The following is a 27,241-nucleotide window of genomic DNA, read 5'->3' as shown; positions in this document are numbered from 1 at the left end:
TAGTTACAATGAACAATATTGATTGTTATAGTAAAACAAGAAAAGAATAATGGTTAATCAAGTGTTTGGTCAGTGTAAACGCCCAAGAGGGGTTGAGTTCTACTTATCAATTTAAAAATATTTCATGACTGCGTGTAAGAGAAATGTTTGATCGAGCTATACTGAGAGAAATTAAGTTTATATTAAGGTAGATTTACAACTCATGTTGGGAAGCTATTTATAATTTATTTTTTTCCGGTTGATATATCCTGATTGTTAAAGAGATCTTGTGTGTTACTTGGTTGTCTGATTGTACATTTTGTTTGGAGCCCATATGCGCAGTCTTTTTTCTTTTCTTCAACGCAGTTGTGTGCTAATGGCATGTTCGTATGTGTTTAATAGTTATGTGCTTTTAACATGAGAGAGTTTGAGATTTGGGCTTGTTTTTTTCTTTTAAGTTGGGCAGGTTTTATGCTGGTTTGGGTTACTGGAAACTAACAGTGACATAGGGTAACCTGTAGCACTGTGTCTTAACTCTAAAGTCCAGCATAAGCTACACGCTAATAAACATGAGCGCTGGTGTCAGGTTGAACACTGTAAAGTAAAAGTTCATACTAGAAGAGGTTCTGTAATTACAGCAGCTATGAGAACAAGGAGCAGAACAAAGCAGAGATCCCTTCTACCTGCAAGTAACTCAAGTCTCTTTAGTTTGGCAGTTTTAGTGCTTGGTTCAGCTCCTTGGGCTCCTAGCTGGTGTAGCTAACCCTCCTAGCGTGAATGTTTAGACTTCAGTGCTGACATTTCAAACAGAAATTAATAGCGCTCCTTCCAGCTCGTTCTCTGCTTTGTTGTCACTTCTTGTAATTGTTTGGTAATCAGTAGAGATGGGTCCAGCAACACCGATGCGTCGGCGCATGTGTCGAGCTCATAGAGCAAAACCCGTGTCGATGCGCGTATCGGCACGGGAAAGTCACGTGACCAATACAGCACCTGTTTCGAACTGACTGACGCGCCAAACTGTTTCTGTTCCCTCTAAGCTGCACGCGTGTGCATTCACGCACAGCAGCGCGCACAGCAAAGCTATGCTGCGCAGTAAAGAAAATCCAAGCTGACCTGTAAACAAAATAACGGTTAATAATGATTAATAATGGTTCATTTTTAACCATTTTGCAACTCTGGTCTGATGGTGTACCACAGTTTCGCTCTGTGAGCGGCAGGTGCTGATCGGAGCGCACCACTGATGGATGGGTTGGGCAGACGCCTTTATGGTTGGGCGGGTTGCACTGTGCGTCTTTCAGAAAAAACGTCTGATCTACACTGAGTAGAAAGCTGCTACTCTGAGTAGTTCTTCTCCCTTTGTCATACTCAACATTTCCGATTTCAGAACAGATGATATCAGTCAGGTAACTAAACACAGCGCCCGATCAACCATTGAACGTGAGCATGAGCATGAAAAAAAGCCCATCACTGGAACGCAAATAACGTGAATCACCACGGCAATGACAGGAAATAAGGTTGGAAGTACGCATGTCCTACGAGTAGAATTAGAAATCTTTAAATTGTATTGTGTATACTTGGTCATCAAATCAGTGTCAGTTATCTCTGTCAACCAGGTTGCCTGTAGGGTTTTTTAAGGTCCAGCAGGTGTCAGTATTCAGTGACATAGTATCGGCACAGTATCAATACAGTTTGGCAATGTGTCAAAACGCTTCATGACGCCTCATCCACCCATCAATAGTAATCAAACCTAATTTCCATCCCGCTCTACCGACACCAACGGTGACCACAGCCGAACCGCGGCGGCGACTGAAGGCTATGACTCAGTGTCCCGCCCCACTCCAGCTGTGATTGGCTAGCATGTTGTCGTCAGTCATTGATTTGATTGGTTAAATTGTATGATTGACACATCAAAGATAGTACTAAAAGGACGATGGCCACTCCGAGGTAAAAAAAAATAAAAAAAATAAAGACAGCTTCCAATCCAGGGCGGGCATAGCTGGCTCACAGGGCTGGCACGGCCCCCCAATGCCCGCCCATGCCGCCTGGTCTGAGGGGAGAACTGTCCCTACAAAGTAATTCTATACCTAATGATTATTCCATAACTGCAATCCACTGCACACCATCAGTACCAATCTATTTAAAAAATAATTTGGCTTTTGAGTGTTTAGGTATCCTGGATTTCTTTGGGAGATTTGGTTCCTCACATTTTCTCAAACAACATGTCAAAGTTATACTGGAGCCAGACAGGAGCTTACTGTTTAAAGCTGTGTCTGTTCCAGCATAACAACTCTGCACAGATATAGAAGACCTAGCTCCTCCCTAAGCTCACGCAACTTTACATTTCTTTATACCCAATGTCACATTATTGTGCATCTGTCTTACATTTCAATAATGAAGAAATTCTGCTATATTTAGGTTAGATAACTCATTTTCAACACCTATAAAACTGTAGTATCTACTGTTTGATCATTGTTGATTTTAGGTCACATAAATCCCTTTTCCACTAAAAAACCCAAGATTTAACCCCCCTTCAGTTTATCCAGGTGAAAGAAAGCCTGGGGAATTTAAATGGTAGTATTTCTATTGCAACGGACCTTTGGGGAAGTTGTACAGAAAACAGCACTTCACTCTCACTTTTTCAAACATTAGTAAAAATCCTGAAAGTAGTGATTAGTTGGATAGAATCTATGGAGTATTTTCAGGTCATCACTTCCAACCTCTTCTATTCTTAAAAGAGCAATTATACTTAATTTTGCATGATATTTTTGTAATTTCAAAAAGTGATTTAGTTTCTCTAACCACAGTTTTCTAGACCTCACAAATGTCCCTTCTGTCCTCCTTCTGTATATGTTATCCATCCTTTCTTGTAACTCTTTAAAGTGTTTGAAGGACTGTTAGTTAATGGATTATTTCTGTTTCAACTGATGAAGAAAAGTGAATGATGAGCAACTGTAGAGTTATACAGTTGATTAATTCCTTCCATGGATTCCTTCCATGGCAACCCACATCTCCCCTCCTGCATAGGTGTCACCATAAAACAAATATGAGTCGCTAGGAAACTCTGGACTGTTGTCTCCAGTTTTCCTTCCCTACTGAGACCAGAGTATCACCCAGTAGCCACCAGCAGCCTCATTCACTAGCAGCTTCTCAGCGAGACAGAGAGGAGCCGGGGGTGTTGGTTTTTCAAAAGTAAATTTTATCATTTCACGATATTTAAATTCATTTTAAACTCTGATTACTATTGGAATAAGCTTGCAATTGTACAGTAGCTATGCTATATCACAGGGGTCACCAACCTTTTTGACACAGAGCTACTTCATTAGTGGTGTGTCATAAGAAGGGCTGCCAGGACTGACCTTTGAACAAGAAGAGTCAGAGTTCACCTTTACGTTATGTAAAATAAATACATTTTCATCCTTTGTTATAGATATTGGCTATATAAATACAAGTGTGAATAAAAAGGAAGAGTAACGGAGAATAAAATAAAGTTTTTAAATACAGCTCACTGATGGGTGGTGCTTTTTTCTTTAGAACTAGCTCATGGGCACAACATGTAGTCCTCGCACCATGTTGGTGATCCCTGCTATATCATATGCTTTACATTGTTTTAACATATTTTTGAATTGATTCTGAAGGGGTAGCAGCTTCTATTTTGGTGTGGTGGTGTACCACGATCAAATACACGTAGCAGAAATCCTCAGTAAAAAATGTTTCCTCTTTGGAGTATATATATATATATATATATATATATATATATATATATATATATATATATATATATATATATATATATACACCACCAACTCACTAAACCATTATATTCACTTTGAGCTACATTGAACAACTAGGAAGTAGGAGGAAATCCCATAATGCCGAGCTGGGTTAAAGCTGTGGTCACTGGGGGATTCCCGCTCAGCTGTCCAGTTAGCCTAGTTTAGTTTAGCAGGTAGACTGGTCTGTAAACGGAGCTCTGCTGCTCCGAAAACTCCCAAAGCAGATTCAAAATGGGATCATTATCTTTTTTTTTTTTTAAGATTTATTTATTAACAGAAGCTTTTACAAGATGCTCATGGTGTATAGCAAGCATTTACATTTATATTGGAAGTTGTATGTTATAAAACAAACTTATTGATGTAAAGTCTTACAGACACACCATACAAGGAAGATGGTTTTTGACTTTTTAACACCAAATGAAAAAAAGGGAACACAAACTGTTCCCCTCCCATCCTTTCTCGTATGGTTCTTGATATCCTTTCATTTCTGTACACAACACATCCATCAGAGCACATTCATATCTACATAATTCAACACACTACTCATGTCAGATACAAAAATGAGGAAGTTTTATAAGAAGAACCTGCAAGGGGCTAGTTTGAGGCCGGTCCAGGAAGGCTCACTCCATCATAGGCAGCCAGGTCCAGAAAGGGCAGAATGTCTATGAAGGGGCCCCAGATTCTTTCAAAGGTCGCATGTTTTCCTCTAACATTATAGAGTATCTTTTCAGGTGTGCAGTAAGATACAAGCTCATTGATCTGGTGCCTTACTGATGGTGAATTTTTAGATTTCTTGCAGTTTGGGAAGGGTTATTCTATCCATAAACTTTTTCGCTCCAATATTATCAGTGTCCTGTTCAGTTTTATATAAGTCCTCGTAAAACTGTTTGTATTCTGCATTGATGGATTGTGAGTCATCAAGGAGTCTGCCGTCCTCCGTTAATATTGAGTGTATAAATTTATCAGATGTTTCCTTTTTAATTTGCCAGGCTAAGAGTTTACTTGTTTTGTTCCCAAACTTATAATAGTGATTTCTAGTTCTGGCCATAGCTGCTTCTTCTTTGTTGGTATATATTTATTATAATGCATCCTAGTTTTGGTTAGTATATTAAGGTGTTTTTCCTTCTTGGTGGCAATGTAATCCTGTTCCTGCTTTCTAACATCTTTCCAATTTAGTTAGTTTCTCTCTAATTTATTTTACCTTGTGAGCACTGTATGATAAAATATGACCTCTCATATAGGCTTTAAGAGCCTCCCAAATGTTAGCATGAGAGGAAGAATTTGAGTTGGCATCAATAGATATTTCAATATTAGTGTTCATATATGAAATAAATTCAAGGTCTTTCAGCTATGACTTTTGAATCTTCACCTGAGGGTTGTTAGTTGTGGAGAGTCAATCATCCAGGAGAGTCTGATAGGATTATGATCTGAGAAGGTGGCTGCTAAATATGAACATTCCATCACGGCGGCCTTCATATGTTGTGGCACAAGGAACATATCAATTCTAGAGTGTGTGTTATGCATTGGTGAAAAGAAGGAGAAATCCCTCTGGTTTGGATAAAGATTTCGCCACACGTCAATTATGCCAATATCTTTCATACCTTGCTTTAGTACTTTTGCCGCCTTTGGTAATGAAAATGTTTTTGGAGATGATCGATCCAGAACAGGGTTTAAGGCCAGATTGAAGTCTGTACTGACCCCCTATTGCAGCTAGTTTCATAATCAAATTGTTAAAGAATAACGGGTCATCATAATTAGGTCCATATATGTTCACCAACGCTATCTTGTTCCTATTTATTTCACAGTTTACAAGGCCATTTTTATCCTTTCAACTGAATTTAATTTAAAGTTCAAGCGTTTGTTAATGAGCAAGGCGACACCTCTTGCTTTCGTAGAGAAATTTTAAATGTTCAGTGTCAGTGAGGTGGCTCTCCTGGATAAAGGCAATATCTGCCTTCTGCCTCTTTAAATATGTCAACATTTTCTTCCTCTTAATTGGCGAATTTGTCCCTCATATATTCCTAGATATACAAGTTAGCCTAGCCGTAATCTAAATTCTTTGGATATATGTCCCAGAAGGATATCTATGATTGCTTTCAACTTTAAGGATGTCTGGTTGTACTCCTGCATTTAGAGGTGGTAAAATAATAAACATGAGTGCGATGAAAGGACCAAATTTGACCATGAGAATAGTCTGGACGTGTGTGTGGGTAGAAAATCGAGTTTTAGTGAGAAACCCCAAAACATTAAAGTAAAAACCTGCCTGATAAAATCCCTGAAACAAAACGAAAGTTACGTATGTAACTACGGTTCTATGAATCCCGGATGACCGCCAGAGGGTGGTGCTGAAAGCACTGAATGTTCCCTTCGGGCATGCGCAGTTCGAGTAATTATACCAACAGAGTCACACCTGTGACGCCGGATGACCACTCAGAGGCTATATAGCCTGGTGTCATCCTTGGCTCTGTTCCTACAGAATCTTCTCGCAGAAGCAAGGATTCTGAGTGACAGAGAAGCTCTGCCGGTCATCCGGGATTCATAGAACCGTAGTTACATACGTAACTTTTGTCCTATTTCATCTCTACTGACCGCCAGAGGGCGGTGCTGAAAGCACTGAATGACTAATGCCAACCATGTCACAAGGAATCCTGAGCACATACCTCGCTGAGAGGGCCCAGCAGAACCTTGTAAAAGGACATGACCCAGTGGATGAGGGGCATTCACATTGACATTGTAGAACCTTGTGAAGGTGGTCGGGGAAGCCTATGATGCAGCAGCACATATTGCTTCCAGAGGGACCCCTCTCAAAGCCACCCAGGAAGCAGAGACGCTCCTGGTGGAATGTGCCCCCAACCTGACTGGCAGGGAGCAGCATAGGAAAAGCTGGTCCGAGCGTCTTAGATTTGCGGTGGCTGCAATGTATGCCTCCAATGCCCTTACTGGGCACAATAACTCAGACCCATCCTCAGTTGCACCTTACTGAGGCTGAAACTGAGCCAACCGCAATGGCTGGTTACAGTGAAAAGGAGACATCACCTTAGGCTCAAATGCAGTATTAGGTCACAGGGTAACATCGGAGCCATCTGAAGCCCACCTGATACAAGTGGGGCTGACAGAGAGAGCATGTAGCTCACTGACTCTCTTAGCTGAGACGATAGCCATCACAAAAGCAGTCTTGCAGGAAAGCCACTTGAGGTCCGCTTGTGCCAAAGGCTCAAATGGAGGGTGGCACAGAGTTACGGGAACCAATGGTAGGTCCCAATTGGACACTCGTGGAGCCGGCAGCAGGCGTAGCCTACGAGCACCATGCAGAAAAAGAGAGACCAGATCATGGCGCCCCACTGTACGGTCGTCGACAGATAGGTGACATGAGATTTCTGCAACATACACCTTAAGGGTTGAAGGAGAGTGGTCCTTATCAAGAAGGTTTAGGCCTCATCAAGGTGAAAAAACCAGCTGCTGGCAGACAAAAGAAAGAGCTACATGGGCTTGAGTGGGCTTGTTTCGATCGTCTCGATTTACTCTTTCGTTTGGTACCAAGTTTGTGAGCCTACGTTGCTCCTATGCCGAACGGTGGCACAAAACACACTGCTTTCTAGGCGGCTCCGATTAAGGCCTCATTAAGGTCAAAAAACAGCTGTTGGCAGACAAAAGAAAGAGCTACATGGGCTCGAGTGGGCTTGTTTCGATAATCTCGATATACTCTTTCGTTTGTACCAAGTTTGTGGGCCTGCGTTGCTCCTATGCCGAACGGTGGCACAAAACACACTGCTTTCTAGGCGGCTCCAATTAAGGCCTCATTAAGGTCAAAAAACAGCTGCTGGCAGACAATGAAAGAGCTACATGGGCTCGAGTGGGCTTGTTTCGATCGTCTAAATTTACTTTTTCGTTTGGTACCAGGTTTGTGAGCCTACGTTGCTGCTATGCCGAACGGTGGCACAAAACACACTGCTTTCTAGGCGGCTCCGATTAAGGCCTCATTAAGGTCAAAAACCAGCTGCTGGAAGACAAAAGAAAGAGCTACATGGGCTCGAGTGGGCTTGTTTTGATCGTCTCCATCTACGCTTTCGTTTGGTACCAAATTTATGAGCCTACGTTGCTGCTATGCCGAACGGTGGCACAAAACACACTGCTTTCTAGGCGGCTCCAATTAAGGCCTCATTAAGGTGAGAAAACCAGCTGCTGGAAGACGAAAGAAAGAGCTACATGGGCTCGAGTGGGCTTGTTTCGATCGTCTCAATTTACTCTTTTTGTTTGGTACCAAGTTTGTGAGCCTACGTTGCTGCTATGCCGAATGGTGGCACAAAACACACTGCTTTCTAGGCGGCTGTGATTAAGGCCTCATTAGGGTCAAAAACCAGTTGCTGGCAGACAAAAGAAAGAGCTACATGGGCTCGAGTGGGCTTGTTTCGATCATCTCGATATACTCTTTCGTTTGTACCAAGTTTGTCAGCCTACGTTGCTGCTATGCCGAATGGTGGCACAAAACACACTGCTTTATAGGTGGCTCCAATTAAGGCCTCATTAAGGTGAGAAAACCAGCTGCTGGCAGACAAAAGAAAGAGCTACATGGGCTCGAGTGGGCTTGTTTCGATCGTCTCAATTTACTCTTTTTGTTTGGTACCAAGTTTGTGAGCCTACGTTGCTGCTATGCCGAACGGTGGCAAAAAAACACACTGCTTTCTAGGCGGCTCCGGTTAAGGCCTCATTAAGGTCAAAAACCAGCTGCTGGCAGACAAAAGAAAGAGCTACATGGGCTTGAGTGGGCTTGTTTCGATCGTCTCCATCTACGTTTTCTTTTGGTACCATTATTGTGAGCTTACATTGCTCCTATGCCGAACAGTTGCACAAAACACTGCTTCTAGAGGGCCCCATTGAGGCCTCATCAAGGTGAAAAAGAAAAGAAAGACCCTACGTTGCTCCTATGCCGAGCGGTGGCATAAAACACACTGCTTCTTAGAAGCAGTGTGTTTTGTGCATCTCTTTTTCATATTTCAAGCGTGTGCCATTCTTAGACGCAAGCACCCAGAGGCACAAAAATCACAGACAGCGGTTGAGGGTTGAGCTAGAACTCATATCTGAATTTTGGTATCGCCGCGCATAAATAAACCTTTCTGCCTCAGCTTTTGAGACTCAAATACTGTATTGTGCCATTAGGAAGTTGGCTGTTTTTTTCGGGGCAATCAGCTTTTGTTGTTTTTTTCACAGGAGGCTGATTTTAACATATTTTGTAGGTGACTTTATGAGGAGCAGAACCTTTGATTTTGAACTCCTTGGGTGGTTCCACGTGGACACAGTAGGGGTCAAAAGGTGAAAATGTGCAACTTTGATGGCACACAGCTCACACACGGTTTGTCTGTTCCAGCTCCAACTCGGCATACAGGAGCCCCTTTGAGGCATCTACCAACAGGGCAAAGCTCATAGCTGTATCCCCTTCCTATAGCTACTTCCTATTAGCAATATGATAAGAAGATGTGGTTAGTGGCATGTTGTAGAGCACTTCCAGGACATGATAATTTATAAGGTTGGTCCAAATCCATGAGCTGCAAAGGCCTCAATAATCACAAATCAAATATTACCTGGCTGGTGGCATAGCTCCAGAAACAAAACGGGCCCAGAGTTCCACTCTTGGCCATATGCTGCAGTACCATTTCCCACCACCATTGGTGCTATTGATATTTGGACAGGCCTGTACACCATCCTTCCTTCTGTACACCTTGGCCCCTCCTAAACACGCATAATTAAATAAGCCACGGTCTCGGCCAATAGCAAAAGCTTCCCCACTTTTCCCCTCCCACCGGTAGTTACGTTCGTGCAGTGTACTTTCCAAACCGTTGATGGTGCTATGCTGGGTGGGCTTATAAGCCATTGTAAAGCAATGCAACCATGCCCGTACAGCATATCTCCTTCCGTACACCTTGGCAATTCCTAAACGCGCATTATTAAATGAGCCATGGTCTCGACCAATAGCAAAAGCTTCCCCACTTTTCCCCTCCTGCCCGTAGTTGCATTCGTGCAGTGCACTTTCCGACACGTTGGTGGCACTATGCTGGGTGGGCTTATAAGCCATTGTAAAGCAATGGAACCAGGCCCGTACAGCATCCCTCCTTCCATACACCTTGGCCCCTCCTAAACACGCATAATTAAATAAGCCACGGTCTCAGCCAATAGCAAAAGCTTCCCCACTTTTCCCCTCCTGCCCGTAGTTGCGTTTGTGCAGTGCACTTTCCGACACGTTGGTGGAACTATCCTGGGTGGGCTAATAAGCCATTGTAACCAGGCCCATACAACGATCCTTCCTTTCGTACACGCCCCCCCCCCCCCGATTTGCCAAATCGAGATGAGAGCGGCATCACATGGTGCACGGAAGGCAGCACGCCCGTAGAAAGGAACCAAACGGGCGAATCGTAGGAATTTGCATTGCGTACGTACGCCCGCTCAACAGTAACGGACACACGCAACCACTTTGTATGTCTCGTGCCATACATACACCATTGAGTTGAACGGCAGCTGTACAGAAAAAGACCGAGTTTTGTACGCGTTTCCCTGAACCCCATTGGAATGCCACTGGACAAAAGGGTCCTGTCCCACCAAGGAGCTAGGGCATGAAGGCACATCCTCGTCACCATGAGCCTGCGACGCCTGTGCAGCCTGGCGTCTAGGCCAAAGCTGTTGAGCCACCGCTGCAAAGGATGTAGAAGGAGCCAACCCAAGGGCACAACACGAGTGACTGATGTCAGTTTGCCCAGCATTTGCAGGAAGATGCTGTAAGGAAACTGCCTGCCCAGCCTGAATCGACGACAAGCTGGAGTATGTCATCCACCCTGTGAACAGATGGACGGGCCTTCATGGTAGTGGAGTCCAGATGCAGCCCAAGAAAGGTGGTTGTCTGAGATGGAACCAGACAACTCTTTGCAAGGTTGACTTTGAGGCCCAACCGTGACACCTGAAGAAGAAGCCGGGACGTATCCCGAGAGGCAGCTACCTGAGAGGGAGCACAAAGAAGCCAGTCGTCTGGGTATGGCAGAATCCTGACTCCGGAGGCCTGCAGAGGAGAGCGGGCCGCTTTCATGCATCAAGTAAACACCCTCGTGGGAAAAGGAGAGCCCGAATGGGAGCCCCCAGAATTGCCAATAGCGACCCCGATAAGCAAACCTGAGAAAGTGGCGATGTTCTGCCGCAATAGGCACATGAAAGTAGGTGTCTGTCAGATCCACTGACGTAAACCAATCCCCTGCCACAATGGTCTAAAGGACCTCTGCTGTGGTGAGCATGTGGAAGGGAAGGACTTTCAGGTACTGATTGAGTCCCCTTAGATCTAAAATGGGGCGAAAACCACCAGTCTTTATTGCCACGAGGAAGTATATAGAATAGTAGCCTCTGAGTTGCCGCAGAGGATCCACAGCCTCGATTGCTCCCTTGGCCAGGAGGGTGGAAAGCTCCTGGTCCAGTGCCAGGGATTTCACCTGGTCGGTGATAATAGTCATTTTGACCCGGCGTGAGAGGGGGCCGCCGTTGGAACTGGAGTCTGTAGCCATGGGTTAAGGTGGCAACCACCCATGTATCTACAGTGTGAGCAGCCCAGAAACTTAGCTGCTGATGGGAGAAATGTCCAACGGCTTGCCCGGTGGCATCATCTTCTATCCCCTCGGCCCCTGGGAGCCCTGGGGGAAGGACCTGAGGCCCGGGTCTGTCTAACTGGGCGGCCGACTGGCTCACGAAAGTCCCTGCTGGGTCTCTGCCGCACATCATGGGGATAGAAACCACCAGGCCTATGACCAGTCCGAGGCCATGGCTGGACGCTGGAGGTAGCAGCAGGGCGCCCTGAATGCTGAGGAAAGGGGGGTACACTCCTGCGAAGGCCAGAAAGCTGCTGGCTGGTCTGACGCGCCTGAATAGTCCACTCCAGCGCCTCCAGGGCAGCTGGTCCTAACAACTCCCCTAGCACAACCAGGACACCCCTGTGGGTCCTACGGCAAGCCTCGGTGAGAGGAGACTGTGCAAGCCAGACCTGTCTACGAGCTTGGACAAGGAATGACATGACACGGCCAAGCTCTCTGGTCATCAGCGCAAAGGCCTGCAAAGGCTTGCAAAGCTGCGTCGCTAAAACCAACTGCTGCACCACCAGCGTCCTGAACAGATGTAGAGAGGGTGGACATGAGGTGCGCCAGGGAGTTGCCAACGCAGCCAGCACAGGCTCCTGCATTGTATGCCTTACACAGGAGGTCATCCGTAACCCGACATTGAGTCCGTGGGCATCTGACGTCAGGACGCAGGGCTTCATCTGGCCACACAATCAGTGAAGCGACAGCGGGTTCAACTGCTGGCATACGGTCCAGGCCGGCCTTCACCGACTCATGCATGGCAACTAACACCCGACCGTCTGAGGAGAACAGTGACAACGCTCTCGGGTCCCGCCAACAAGCATGCAACTCCTTAAGGTACTCCTCTGATGGAGATACAGAAAAGGGAGTAGGAGCCTGTCCGTGCCTGAAAAAGGCACTCCCGGAGTCAGATACATCTCCTTGTGGGAGTTCCAGCTGCAGCTGCTTCAGGGCCATAGACATGACATCCCGTATGAAACTGTCACCGACCTGCCCAACTGCACTCTGGGATGAAAATGACCCAGTGTCAGAGACTTGAGAGGACCCTGCCTCCTCCTCATCTCTAAAATGAGAAGCAAAGGCAGCCAGAGATATGACGTCCTCCTCCGCAACTAGTTCAGGCATGGGTGGGGAGGAGAGCCCAGTCACTGGAAGAGAGGCATCAGGCTGATGTGTCTGCAACAAAGACTTCATCTCTGCCAACTCCGCCGACAACTGCTCCACCCTTGTGGCCAGGCCCTGGTCAAGTTTGGCCCGTCTCCTCCGAGGGGGGGTGCCAAGACCGTAGTCCCACCACAGCGCTTAGAATGCCTGGGGGTGATCCACCTGTTCACAGGGCGGAAGATCAGAGCCCTCCTGGGGGCACAACTGGGCCAAACGAGTCACCCTCACTACATGTGGCATAAAACTACAATTCATGCAGGGATTGTCGCACAGGTCCTCCACAAGGTGCTCATGTCCAAGGCAGGTAGGGCACAGGTAGTGGCCATCCTCTGCCTGGAGGGCAGCCCTACACTCAATGCAGCTGTGGGAGCCATCCATGTCGAAGGTCAACAAAGCTCAGCCCAATTAAGAAATGAAAATGAGCTCAAATCGGGAGAGGGGGCGCAAACGCAGCCGTCACCAATCATAGCAGAGCCACAAAAGAGGCTGCAAACACAAGGAGGCTTATATTGAGAGAGGGGCAACACGCTACCGTCACCAGTTATAAAACCAATAAACCAAATAAACTAACAATGTTAGCCATACTCAAACTTCAGTAAATGAAGTTGGTCACACTGGGAGAGGGGGCGGAAACACTGCCGTCACCAGGTATAAAACTAATAAACCAAAAGGAGCTAACAACGTTAGTCGTTTTCAAACTTCGGTAAATGAAGTTGGTCACACTGGGAGAGGGGGCGGAAACACTGCCGTCACCAGGTATAAAACTAGTAAATCAAAGAAACTAACAACGTTAGCCGCACTCACACTTCAGAAAATAAAGTTGGTCACACTGGGAGAGTGTGACCAAGCTGTAGGTAACACGGTAACAAGAAGTCGTGAGCTGGGAGAGGGGGCACGGACGCTACCGTCACCAACAAACAGCTTACTTACCTTCCGAAAAACTTCCAAAAACGTTTAACAGATTAACCTGTTGCAGCCCTGGGGGGGGCGAAGGGAAAACTGCAACTCCGAGAGATGGGGCGTCAAACAACGGGGAAGATAGCGAACCGCTTGCGAGAAGAAAAGAGGAACAAGCCAAGGATGACACCAGGCTATATAGCCTCTGAGTGGTCATCCGGCATCACAGGTGTGACTCTTGGTATAATTACTCAAACTGCGCATGCCCGAAGGGAACATTCAGTGCTTTCAGCACCACCCTCTGGCGGTCAGGAGGGATGAAATAGAACCACATTAGGTAGGTAACTCTCTTAAACAGAGGTGGCTTCAACATCTGCAGGAAAGTAAAATCTGGCCACTCCTAACATTTGAAAAGTTTCAACTTTTTTTAAAGCAAAAATATGCAAAGGATAAGAAAGATGTGATCCCATTCTAGAATGGGGATGTATACCATAACGTCATACGTAAGTTTGCATGCTGCAATATTATATATCTGGGTGCACAGTCATACTTAAGCAATGAACGGACAAACATGTTTCAGCAAACAGGTGCGGGTTTATCGTCAGAACGTCCCAGTTATCCTGAACGTCACATTTTGAGTCACAACCGCTCTCAGCCCCTCTCATCAGTGTCTGCAACAGTGGACTGGACATTACAGTCATTTTGATTAGCTTTAGGTTGCTCACTTGGGAGATCTTTCAGAAAACGCTGTGCTTCGGCTGGTGAGGAGAAAAACTTAGCGGATCCCTGGTGCTTGCTGCGAAGCTGGGCGGGGTAGATAGAGCGTGTATTCCACCTCCATCTCTCGCAGCGTCCGCTTCACGATACGAAAGGCATCTCTTTTGCGCTGCAAATCTACGCTGTAGTCTGGGTAGAACGATATCCTTTTGTTCTCATATGTCATCTCTCCCTTACTTCTGGCCAGCCGAAGGACTTTCTCTTTATCTCTGAAGTTCAGGAACTTGGCGATGAGAGGCCACGGTCTGTCCGATTGCTTCCCAATTCGGTGCGCTCTTTCCAGGATGACAGAAGTGAAGTTGTCGCTACCCAGAATTTGCGGTATAAACTTTTCCAAAAGTCCTGCGGCATCACGGCCTTCTGCTTGTTCCGGCACATTAATTATCCTGATGTTAGATCTCCTGCTGCGATTTTCTAGATCAACAGTTTTGTCTTTGAGTTGCGTTATCAGTTTCTCCATTTTGTCGACACGGTTGCGCGTATCTTTAATATCGTCTTCGTTTGTACTCACTCATGTCTGTATCTCATCAACCTGTTCCACCAGCGTAGAGTGAGGACTCGATTTTCGTTAATGTTGGTTCTATGCCAGCTGTTTTTCTGTCAATATGTTTCGTGAGGTCCTCTTTTGTTTCTTGAATTGCTTCGAAAAGTTTGCTGAAGGATATTTCCTTTTCCCCGTCCGCCATGTTTCTTGCGGTTTCGGCATGCAGGTGAAGTTTGATTTGCAGTTTTCTTTTTCTTTGTATGACAAAAGTTATAGCATGCCATGCAAAGGTGTTCTTAATTGCTTCGCCTCTTTCATAAAATCAAAGGTTATGAGAAGTTGAATCAGGATAAAGGCAGATGCTTGGTACCACTGAGAGCTCACGAATACACGTCTGCACCCCTCTGCTGCATCCGGATCATTATCTTGATTAACTGACTGCACAGGTGAAGTTTTGAGGTGTACTTTCTAGCTAAGAAACATTTTAAAGCTACTATTTGTGACAGGTTAAGAGCATAAAGTCAGTAAATTTGTACCCTCATCTCCTTACTGCTCCTGGTGGTGGAGTTCTTTGCCTTGCTTCATATAACCCGCTCCTTCAACAATCCTTGTGAAAGCTGAAAAATCTTGCCCTCAAACCAGGAGCCTTTATCAGTGAAAGTAAAGCACCAGGAAACTGAAATTAGCTGGGTAAATATGTATCGAAACATGCGCTGCGCTTTTGAAAAACCCAGGGCTTTTCGCGGGTAGTGGAAAACCATCTAAAGAGAAACTGTATGGGATGACCCCCTCAACTCAGGGTCACCTTGAATACCACACGTTACTGCTATGGAATCAATACAAGTGCTAGTCAGATGCTAACCTTAGCAGTAACCCAATAAAAACCTTATTTAATGTTAGGATATGGTATGCAGATGCTTTGTTTACACTGATGAAGGTTATGTCTCGGCATGCTTGGAGTCTCTGCATCTGGGAAGACCTGCCTCACTTTTAGATGATCAATAATAATAATAATAATCTGTAGAATAACTGGTTCAGTTTTATTTATAGTTTAAAAGCCAATTACCTACCTACTTCTTTAATTCTTGTGTATTATTATTATTATTATTATTATTATTATTATTATTATAATATGATTGAACTTGACTTTGTAAAGTGCCTTGAGATGACATGTTTCATGATTTGGCGCTATATAAATAAAATTGAATTGAATTGAATTATTATCCATCCATCCATCCATTTTCCGAACCGCTTTATCCCTCATGGGGTCGCGGGGGTGCTGGTGCCTATCTCCAGCGTTCACTGGGCGAGAGGCGGGGTACACCCTGGACAGGTCGCCAGTCTGTTGCAGGGCAACACAGAGACAAACAGGACAAACAACCATTCACGCACACATTCACACCTAAGGACAATTTTTGGAGAAGCCAACTAACCTAACAGTCATGTTTTTGGACTGTGGGAGGAAGCCGGAGTACCCGGAGAGAACCCACGCATGCACAGGGAGAACATGCAAACTCCATGCAGAAAGACCCAGGGGTGTACTCGAACCCAGGACCTTCTTGCTGCAAGGCAACAGTGCTACCCACTGCGCCACTGTGCAGCCATTATTATTATTATTATTATTATTATTATTATTATTATTATTATTATTATTATTATTATTATTATTATTATTATTATCATTTTGCTTGCGTAACATGCTCAAATGTTTCTTTTATGTATTCATTAATTTATTTATTTGTTAGACTGATGTCATCCACCAGAGTGCTTATGAACTGGTCCATACAGAGGACCAGCAGGAACTTAGAAGAAACCTGCACTGGGCTTTGAATCCTCCCCAGGCTGCAGCATCAGTCATTTCCCAGGACTCCTCCCAAGGTAACCACTCTCTTCTCATCATGAGTTTATGTTGTCTAGAGCCTTAATGAAGCAGAAAATTGTACAAAAAACAGCCTTGATAATCTACTCTGCTACATTTTGTTTTTCTTAAGGCATTCGGGTATTTATCATTCTAGAATTTGTTTGATAGTGACACATTGTTACATGTTTACATGGTTTAACTGAACCGTTAAATCAGTTTATCTCTTCCTGTAAAACCTGTGTATTAAAGATGATACACAGGTTTGTGTGGTTTGTTTCTCACTTTTAACCTCAGCAAGAACAAACAGCCAGACATCAGTATGAGATGGTCAAGTACACAGCATTAAGCTGTGAGGCCAGCCTCGGGTCAGATCACATGACTCTGTAATCTTCACTGTGGCTTATGAGTCAAAGTGGCCCTAGATCTGTATTTAGGTTTTAAGATGCTTATATGTGTTTGTGTGTGTGTGTGTGTGTGTGTGTGTGTGTGTGTTTGTGTGTGTGTGTCCTTTGGTGGGATGCTTTGGATTTTGGCTAAGATCAACAGTTCTAACACAACTACAGCTTTTCTCAGAAACACTTGCTTACTCAACTTAGTTTTTTATTTTATTTATTTATTTTTTAACATGTCCTTGGCAGTGTAGCATTGAGGATTGCTGTCTAAATGCCAAAGAGAGCCCAACAGATTTTAGTTTCACAAGTGGAGCATTGCTGCTTTTCCTGTAGTACTCCGCTTGATTTATATGTGCGTAAAGCTTTATTAGATTTTATTCTGGGACTGTTTCATGTTCAATTGACACTAAAAAAGAAAGGTAGAACAGAAAAAAAGAAGAGAAAAAGATCAGACAAAATTCTGAACAGGAGAAACGGTAATACAAAATAGAGGAGCGGAAAAGAACAGAACAAGATAATGACCTCTGTGTTTGCTTCTACACCTGCAAAGACATATGTAAAAATAAAAGCTAAATGAATCAATAAAATATTACACGTACAAACAACCACCACCTTGATAACATCACTGAAAAATACACTGTATTATTTAATATGAGATGTATAAAGTGACAGCTAAGCTAATAATAGGGTTTTTGTATAAACAGGAGTCTGTAAGCACCTGAATCCAAGCACATGTAGGTGTTCCTGAGAATGCACTTGTATATGTAAGTTTTATCCTTAAGAAGAATGCTCAATAGTGGTTGTGAGGACCCAAAGATGCACCCCCCAGAGCACCGAGGCAGACTCCGGGGAAACCAGAACCCCAGACGCCCGAAAGAGCCCCTAGAGCAATGGTACCCAAGAAGGACAAACATAGTGATAGCTGCCTCCCCCATTCCAGGGAAGAACAGAGAGGAGCCATAGGAAACTCCCAACAACCACAGTGCTGAAGCCCTCAGGAGCTGCGGCGACGAGCAGTCAGCTACACCAGAGTGAATCCAGCGGGCCCTGCCATGGTGCCCAGGCTCTGCAAAGCAGCAGCCAGGAGTGAGCCAGCACAAACCCAGCCCCAGCCACAGAGGATAACCAACACATCAGAAGGTCAAGGCGCCAGCTAATGGAGGGGAGCAGAACAGGGGGGATGGGCTCCACACTTAGTGGAGACATGAGATGTCACAGGAGAGGGGGCAGTCTAAAACCCAACCTGACATAAAGACAAACAGAAAACCATGTACATAGTCACATTCACATGTCCCCATTGTAGTGCTCCCACATGCATACACTCTTACCCCAAAAAAAGGGGATGCAATACACACACTCATAACACATATCCCATACTCACAGGTCCAGGTACCGGCAACCCAGAGGGGTATCCAGTCCCTAGACCTGAAAGGTGAGCCCTATCATCGGGATGGGAGGGACCACCATCAAACCCCGACCTACCCAGTACACACTTCGGCCCTTACCTCCCACCCTGATTTCAGCCCAGAATACCCACAGGCCCATCCACCCTGAGATGGGGCCAACATGAACCGAACGGGCCGGCCAACCAGAACCCACCATGAACCCTGAGATGCTGCCTCCCCCACACCCTGCCTTCCATATTCTGTGGGAGAGCATTAGTGCCAGTTCCAGCTCCAGCTGACCTCCAGGACCCAACACCCTTCCCCGAGCCCAACCAGGCAGCCCACTCCTCCTCTAGAGTCCAAATGGCAATTGAAGAACAGGGATGTGAAAAAGACCCTGTGCCTGCCTCAGCCCACTCAAATGTTGTGTTGTTGCATGGTGTTTTCAAGTGCATTTAAAAATGGGAGGGCCCCCATGCACCCCACCTAGAAACCTCAATGTCTAAATGTGAATGGGGTAGAGGAAGCCCTCAGGGCAGAAGCCTACACAATCACCTGCCCAAAGGCGGCACCCCCCAGTAGCCCCAAGCCCAGAGACCCACCCAGTAGAGAAACAGCTCCCAGGTCTGGACCCACATCTGCCGGTGCAGACCCCCCCAAAGAGCATCACAAGTAACCGCTGGAGGCCACCCTGAGGCCCCTGAGGCCCCCAAAGCCCCACCCAACTGGGGGCCACAGACCCTGGCACTGGACCCACCAGACATCCCACTCCAAGCAACCCCCAGACCCAGGCACCCCCAAAATCAGCCACTACGACCCACAGGACACATCCAACAGCCCCCCACTCCAACTAGGTGATGGAGCCGATCAAAGAAGCCCAGAGAGAAACAATTTGATGTGGATGTAGATGTTATTTTAAGACTAATATAATTCAACAAAAGATCTCTTTACTTGAAACATATTCAGGGAGATGCACCATAGACAGCACAAACTATAGCTCAAGATGAATCTTAATATCAAGTCCACCAACTTAGAAAAAATACAACTAAACAAACCGAGTTAAAACTCAATTTGGAAATGCTTTGGTCATAAAAAGGAAAACTGTAGTAGTTGAACTTTGCAAAAATTCAATTATATTAAAACCAAGAAAATTGTTACTTTGGAGAATTTCTAAATATAGGTTTTATAACTGGTTTGTGCTTTTATTTTCGTAGAGATGGAACCTGACAGCAGCTCTTCTTTGGTCACCTACAACCCGGAGCAGCTTCCACCAGAGAATTCCTCCTTCCTGGAGAGGAATTTTGTGTGCCGTTTCCGCTGCCTCTTAGATAACTCCTCTGGTTTCCTGGTAAGCTTGCATAGACATGACCTGCAGACCACAGCCCAGTGTTGCTACACGCTTCAGTGAAAATTTGAAAATAGAATTTAGGTTTAGGTTAGGTTTAGATTTAGGGAAGTTTATTTCAAACATGTAAAGAACAGAACAAAAACAAAACTAATTTCTTAAGCAAAGTCTGAAAAGGAGTAAAAAAAAAGTAAAACTTATAAATATTATATTCATTATCTGGTAATAATTATTTTTTTTGCTTTGAATACTATTAATGCTGTTTGTATCTCCACAAGATCTGTGAATTTGAGTAATTTTGGTTGCAGCAATAATGGGTTGTTGTGGTCCCTTTCTCCAGCTCCATCAATGATCCTTATTGCTCTCTTTTGCAGAATATATAATAGTTATATTATACTTCTATACTTCTATATGGGAATTCAATTGAATTCAATTGAATTCAATTTTATTTATATAGCACCAATTCATGAAACATGTCATCTCGAGGCACTTTACAAAGTCAAATTCAATCATATTATACAGATTGGTCAAAAATGTCCTATATAAGGAAACCAGTTGATTGCATCAAAGTCCCGACAATCAGCATTCACTCTTGGAGAAGCGTAGAGCTACAGGGAGAGTCGTCTGCATTGTACATGGCTTTGCAGCAATCCCTCATACTGAGCAAGCATGAAGCGACAGTGGGAAGAAAAACTCCCCATTAACGGGAAGGAAAACCTCCGGCAGAACCAGGCTCAGTATGAACGGTCATCTGCCTCGACCCACTGGGGGTTACAGAAGACAGAGCAGAGACACAACAAGACAGACAAAAAAGCACAGAAGCTCACATTGATCCAGTAATCTGTTCTACATTACATGGCAGTAGCGGGTGATCTGTCTTCTCTGGATGATGTCACAGTTAACAGAACGCCAGACCAGGTGTACCTACTATGAAGAAAAAGAGAGAGAACAAAAAGTTAAAAGTTGAAATGACAACAGTCATTTCAATGTAATGCAATGCAAAACTGGAGAACAGTAGTGAGAAAAATAGGCCCTGATGTCCTCCAGCAGCCTAAGCCTATAGCAGCATAACTATAGAGATAGCTCAGGGTAACATGAGCCACTCTAACTATAAGCTTTGTCAAAAAGGAACATTTTAATCTCACATCTAATGTGAGATTTCCAGCATTAGAAAATAAAATTTTAATCGAAGATGTACAGTCTAAATATGTGACAGGCAACAGCAAAACCAGGAACAAGTCTCCACAGGTTAAGTACTCTTTGAGTTATTCTGAAAGAGTGGACTCTAAGCTTTCCGATGATATCAAACTTTTGGAAACAATTAAAGAAGATATGAGCATTTGAATGCTGGTACTCGCAAAGAAGATTAGTGAAAAAACAGGCCTCAAAGTTTCTTTAGAATCACCTTCAGCCAGGGGATGTTAACAAAAGCTGTTCATTTGAATTACTTTACATACATTACAGCAACACCACCCACCCCTTCAATGCCTGTCAATAGAGGGTCCAGACCAACTCACTGCACTATTTTGTTCATGTAACGATAATTTACAGCTCAACATTATAATATTTGTGTTAGATCTGTGCATTGAACAAACATCTTTCAACTGTCCAAAAAATTGCAACACATTCAAAAGAAAAACAAAGTAAAAAACCTAAACAGTTGTCATCTACAAAAGTGGAAAGTGTAAAACAGTTTACAGCTTTTTTTAAATCTCTGGATGTTTTTGTGTCTGCATATTTTATCATGCACAATGGCATTGTTGCTTTCTAAATGCATCGCGTCATTTAGAAAATACATAATAGAGAGGAAAAAAACATATATAAATCGCACCAGACAATGTTGCAATTATTTAGAGATTTGTTTCACACGATCAAAGAAAAAGAACTGACATTTAATCTGGTAAACGTCCCGAGTCGAGGTCAGCAGCACACCACCCCCACTGTAAACAGTGTTGGTACTGCACTGCTTCCCCCTCCTGAGACGCCAGATAGTGGATCAGAATCGCTTTGAAGCCGTACGGAAGTCTTTCTCCATGGCCTCTCCGAACTCTTCCCACGCCTGAGTTTTTGCCTCGCCGACCAGCCGAGCCGCCTGCCGCTTGGACTGCCGGTACACATCAGCTGCTTCCGGAGTCCCACAGGCCAAAAAAGCTCGGTAGGACTCCTTCTTCAGCTTCCCTCACCACTGGTGTCCACCAGCGGGTTCGAGGGTTGCCGCCGCGACATATACCGACAACCTTGCGGCCACAGCTCTGACTAGCCGCCTCAACAATAGAGGCACGGAACATGGTCCATTCAGACTCAATGTCCCCCGCCTCCCTCAGGACGTATTTAAAGTTCTCCTGGAGGTGGGAGTTAATGCTCCGTCTCACAGGGGACTCTGCCAGACGTTCCCAGCAAACCCTCACAGCACGTTTGGGCCTGCCAGATCTGACCGGCTTCCTCCCCCGCCATCGGAGCCAACTCACCACCAGGTAGTGGTCGGTGGAGAGCTCCGCCCCTCTCTTCACCCGAGTGTCCAAGACATAGGGCCGCAGATCAGATGAAACAACAACAAAGTCGATCATTGAACTGCGACCTAGGGTGTCCTGGTGCCAAGAGCACATATGGACACCCTTATGCTTGAACATGGTGTTTGTGATGAACAATCCATGACGAGCACAGAAGTCCAACAACAAAACACCACTCGAGTTCAGATCAGGTGGGCCATTCCTCCCAACCACGCCCCTGCAGGTCCCACTGTCATTGCCCACGTGAGCGTTGAAGTCCCCCAGCAAAACGAGGGAGTCCCCAGGAGGGGCACTCTCCAGTACCCCTTCCAAGGACTCCAAAAAGGGTGGGTAATCCGAACTGCCGTTTGGCACATAAGCGCAAACAACAGTCAGAAGCCGTCCCCCCACACGAATGCAGAGGGAGGCCACCCTCTTGTTCACCGGGGAAAACCCCCAACGTGCAGGCACCGAGATGGGGGACAACAAGTATGCCCACCCCAGCGCCTCTCACCAGGGGCAACTCCAGAGTGGAAGAATGTCCAGCCCCTCTCAAGGAGACTGGTTCCAGAGCCAGAGTGGTGCATCGAGGTGAGTCCGACTATCTCTAGTCGGAACCTCTCAACCTCGCGCACGAGCTCAGGCTCCTTCCCCACCAGAGAGGTGACATTCCACGTCCCAAGAGTCAGCTTCTGCAGCCGAGGATTGGAACGCCAAGTTCCCCGCCCTCTACTGCCACCCGTTACACAATGCACCTGACCCCTTTGGCCCCTCCGACAGGTGGTGAGCCCATCGGAAGGGGGACCCATGTCGCCTCTTCGGGCTGAGCCCGGCTGGGCTCTATGGGCAAAAGCCCGGCCACCAGACGCTCGCCAACGTGCCCCACCTCCAGGCCTGGCTCCAGAGAGGTGCCCCAGTGACCCGCGTCCGGGCGAGGGAACACAGGATCCAATAATTGTACTCATCATAAGGGGCTTTTTGGGCTGAGCTTTGTCCGGTCCCTCACCTAGGACCTGTCTGCCTTGGGTGACCCTACTAGGGGCTTAAAGCCCCTGACAGCATAGCTCCTAGAATCATTGAGACACTCAAACCCCTCCACCACGGTAAGGTGGCAGCCCAGGGAGAGAACCGGTCTCTTGGACAGTTTAGATTTTTTATCAGCAATAACTTATTAATGTGCAAGTGAAAACGTGGGAACATTGGTGTTTTGAGATCACTGCTATGTGTAGCTTATCCCGGTGGAAGAAAGTTGCCCCCTGACAGTTCATACGAAACTTCTTAAGGAGACGTCCTACAGATTCTGGCCCACGGACTAAACACAGATGTTTCAGAGCAACATAAAGCACACATGCATCAGCAGACCTCTCAACTTTTAATTAAAAGTTAAGACTGAGATTTTGCTAATGTTCGGGGGTAGTGCGGTCCTGGGGGTGTGACTGGGGCTTGTTTGGGGGCGGAGCTGACTGGACCCAGGAAAAGCCAGTCCAGTTTACTCAGTCTCATTTTTATCTGACCAGACAAGGAAGTAGACATGTATTACTTTTCTTAAAAAGTGAAAGAGAAGTGTTAACACATTATCGGTCAGTTAGTGGGTTAAAACAGAAGAAAAACACACACAATTGTTCAAATAATACTGAATAAAATAAAGTAGTTTTAAGTTATTGACTGTATTATTACACTGTTTCACATTCATCTATGGGTTTATTTATCAGTATAGATCTATAACCTCATTGGTGAGGAGGTTCATCAAGCCTATATGGTCCGACATTTTCCCCTCAGCTGCAACACTTGAAGCACACTGGGGTTCACGCTGCGTCTTTACGCATGATGTTTCCCTCTTTTCAGCTCCATGCACTTCTAGCTTGTTGCAGTTTATAACCATCATTATCACCAGGTTTCTCATCTCAGCCTCCGCGCTGACCAGACAAATCTCCTCTATTGCTCTCCTCAGTGAGCTTTGGTGCCGAAGGCTGAGTTTGAAGTTGTTCTCTGAGTGCATTTTGTTTGTGGTCAGAGCAGACGGAATAATGACTTTCTGCTTCGCTTTTAGCCCACTAATAGTCTTAAAGGCGGAATCCTATAGGAAATATAGCACTATTTATGTATTGCAACCCCAGAATTGATGAGTACAGGTGCAGAATTCAAGCTCTGTGATCACTGGCTCCTAAGTGACGGTAGAAAAAAACACTTTTTTGGTAACATCTGGTACCAGCATAATTTATACTTAATGATACCGGTTTGAGGCGGTGAGATGGGTGTATTTTACCCCCATTGGTGTGCTGGACGCTATGGATAAACACCTATGGAAAATGCATAAATAAAGACTGTAAAGGTCTCCTTTATTGGGAAGAGGAGGAATGATGGGTCTGAGCTAAAATCACTGATGTTACAAGTTCCTTAAAATGACCCTTAAGAGTGCGCACCTAAATTACATGTAACGTAATTATGCGCGCCTGGATTAAAGCGCATGGCTGCATGCCCACCGAAGCACCACTGGTTCTGTGTCGTTAAAAACAAAAGAGCATGAAACACAGCTACTAACTCTCCTATTGACTTTAACTGGCACATTTTGCTACGGGTGTGAGGACGTCAAATGTAGTAAGTCACGTTTTGAATGGTGACCGCTGATAAAAGCACCTGGGTCTGAGGGAAGGAAGGGGAGAGGAAACAGAAACACATCGCATGTGGTTAAAAAAAGCAGAATTAATAAGAACGAAACTTATAAACAGAATAAGTGGCTTTTTAGACTGTATCTGGTTAGCAGATCTGTTTTCTGATCCAGCGTGCAGCCATGACTGGTTCTGAATGAAGGCTTCATCTGGGAGCTGCTCTCCCTATTGCCTCCTGCATACGCAGTACCGGACCGGCTTACTTTCACCACTGGTTTAGACCAAAATTATTTATAACTATGATCGCTCTTCTTGATGGCCACAAGTTGTGAAAGAAGCTGAACCAGCTCCGCAGAAGGCGGGGTTTAGACTGAGCTCTGGATAGACAGAGCTGTAAATGGATCTTCCGCAGCCCAGATGAGCTTTGTTATTTTTAAGCATAAGAAATGCCATGTGTTGCGTGTGAAGTCAGTGAAAGTCAGTGAAATGAGTGTGTCACACGGTCAATGCGTGAGAGTTGAGAGCTCTATGCATCAGCGAAGTTGTAACCTGGCTGGACGTTAGACCTGTAAGCTAGTGCTAGCTGCTAGCTGTTATTAGCTTCACAGACAGCCCAATAACAGGGTTATGTCTCGGTCTGGGCCCTTTGAGCTGCACCACGCAACGCTCTGTTGCGTAAATGCATACTGAAACAGCATACAACCATGTGCTCAGGCTTTGTTGTCTATAAGTCAATGTTTCAATTCATTTTTAAGTGGTACAGGAGCAGGATAGTTTCCACAAGCCAAGCGAGCCTTCTTGTGGCTATAGACGGCAATCTTTACTCCTTGGTTGATACTGTTTAACATGAATTACCATTTAAATTTAATATATAAGTCGCACCTGAATATAATTTTCAGGATCGGCCAAACTGTGAAGAAAGTGTGACTTATTGTCTGAAAAATTCGCTATATGGATGTGTAGAGGAATAAATAAAGAGAAAGACTAATGTGTATCTAAGAGGCTTTAAAGAAAAGCAAATTAGTTAATCCTTACACAGATAAAATTGTAATGTTGAATTTTTCCTAATAGGTAAAGAATGTATTTCTGGATTTGTGATAAAAAGGACATGTAAATGTGTTTCTTCCGCAGGCTCTGAACATCCAGGGCAGGCTCAAGTTTCTGCATGGACAAAACCAGCAGCGAGAAAATGGAGGAAAGGCCACGCCCCAGCTTGCCCTTTTTGCAATTGCAACTCCTCTCCAGCCTCCATCCATCTTGGAGATCAGGACCAAAAATATGATTTTCAGGACCAAGCACAAGCTGGATTTTACACCCCTGGCATGTGATGCTAAGTAATGTCACATTTCAATGTCTTTATTTGTTTTATGTCGGTTAGCTATTTCACATCTACTAGTATTAAAATTAGCACCATATTGAACAGAACACATTACAGGACACAGATGACTGACAGTTTGCATTCACCTTGTTGAATTTCCCAAAGTTTTGCTAATTAAGTCTTTTTTCTGTCTTTCAGAGGAAAAATTGTTCTGGGGTACACTGAGGCTGAGCTACGAGTTCGAGGATCAGGCTATCAGTTCATCCATGCAGCAGATATGCTGTACTGTGCAGAAAACCATGTTAGAAGTAAGTGCATATTAAATGGAGGTCAAACAATATCACATTTTCTACTACCAATGCAGCAGCAGGTCTGAACATCTTACTCCGCCAGAGGTGCAATATCAGCCTCTTGTCCTGCAGTGGCACCAAGTGACATCCACCTTAAAGAACGTCAACATCGACAAAGCTCCAGCTCCAGACATGGCGTCAGGCTGGATGTTAAAATCATGTGCTGACCTACTAGCAGGGGTTTTTCTGGACATCTTCAACCTATCCTTGCAGCTATTTATGATCCCTGCATGCCTGAAATCATCCAGCATTGTGCCTGTGCCAAAAAACACAACCATCACCTGCCTCAACGATTATCGTTCTGTTGCTCTGACCTCCATCATCATGAAGTGCTTCGAGAGGATCCAAAGACGCCATTCACTGCTGGCCTGGACAGCCTGCAGTAGCCCTACAGAGGATGTTGTCTTGTTAGCGCTTCACACGGCTCTGACTCATCTACAGCATCCCAACAGCTATGTTAGGATGTTATTCATGGACTTCAGCTCAGCCTTCAACACCGTGCTCCCAGGCATGCTGGCTCTGAAGTTCCACAGCCTGGGTGTTTCTCTATCACGCTGTGCTCCTGGATCTGTGTGTGAGGATAGGGAAACTCACATCCGCCCCACAGATCAGTGGAATGACGCAGGGTTGTGTCCTCAGCCCTGCTCTCTTCGCCCTCTTCACCCACGAGTGCTCTGCTATCCCCACACAAACACAGTTGTGAAATTATTGGCAGAATTAACTCTGTAACAATTATGTTGCTTCCAACATATTTGTATTTATTCCAGTGCCCCCCTATTATGGTTCCCAGAATCGATAATTCTGTCCTTTATAT

General features: G+C 45.1%; 1 protein-coding gene across 1 annotated transcript in view; it reads left to right on the top strand.

Annotated features, from left to right (window-relative positions):
* Positions 1–27,241, top strand: part of LOC105937232 (aryl hydrocarbon receptor-like) — a 97,479-nt gene that overhangs the window by 55,154 nt on the left and 15,084 nt on the right. Inside the window, 4 exon segments of the mRNA NM_001309949.1 lie at positions 16,424–16,556; positions 19,531–19,664; positions 25,891–26,093; positions 26,276–26,385. Coding sequence (NP_001296878.1) covers positions 16,424–16,556; positions 19,531–19,664; positions 25,891–26,093; positions 26,276–26,385 — 580 coding nt within the window.

The sequence above is a fragment of the Fundulus heteroclitus genome, chromosome 7 (assembly GCF_011125445.2).
Source record: "Fundulus heteroclitus isolate FHET01 chromosome 7, MU-UCD_Fhet_4.1, whole genome shotgun sequence".
Lineage (NCBI taxonomy): Eukaryota > Metazoa > Chordata > Actinopteri > Cyprinodontiformes > Fundulidae > Fundulus > Fundulus heteroclitus.
Note: the sequence above shows the minus strand (reverse complement) of the source record. Positions and strands in the feature narration are given on the sequence as shown.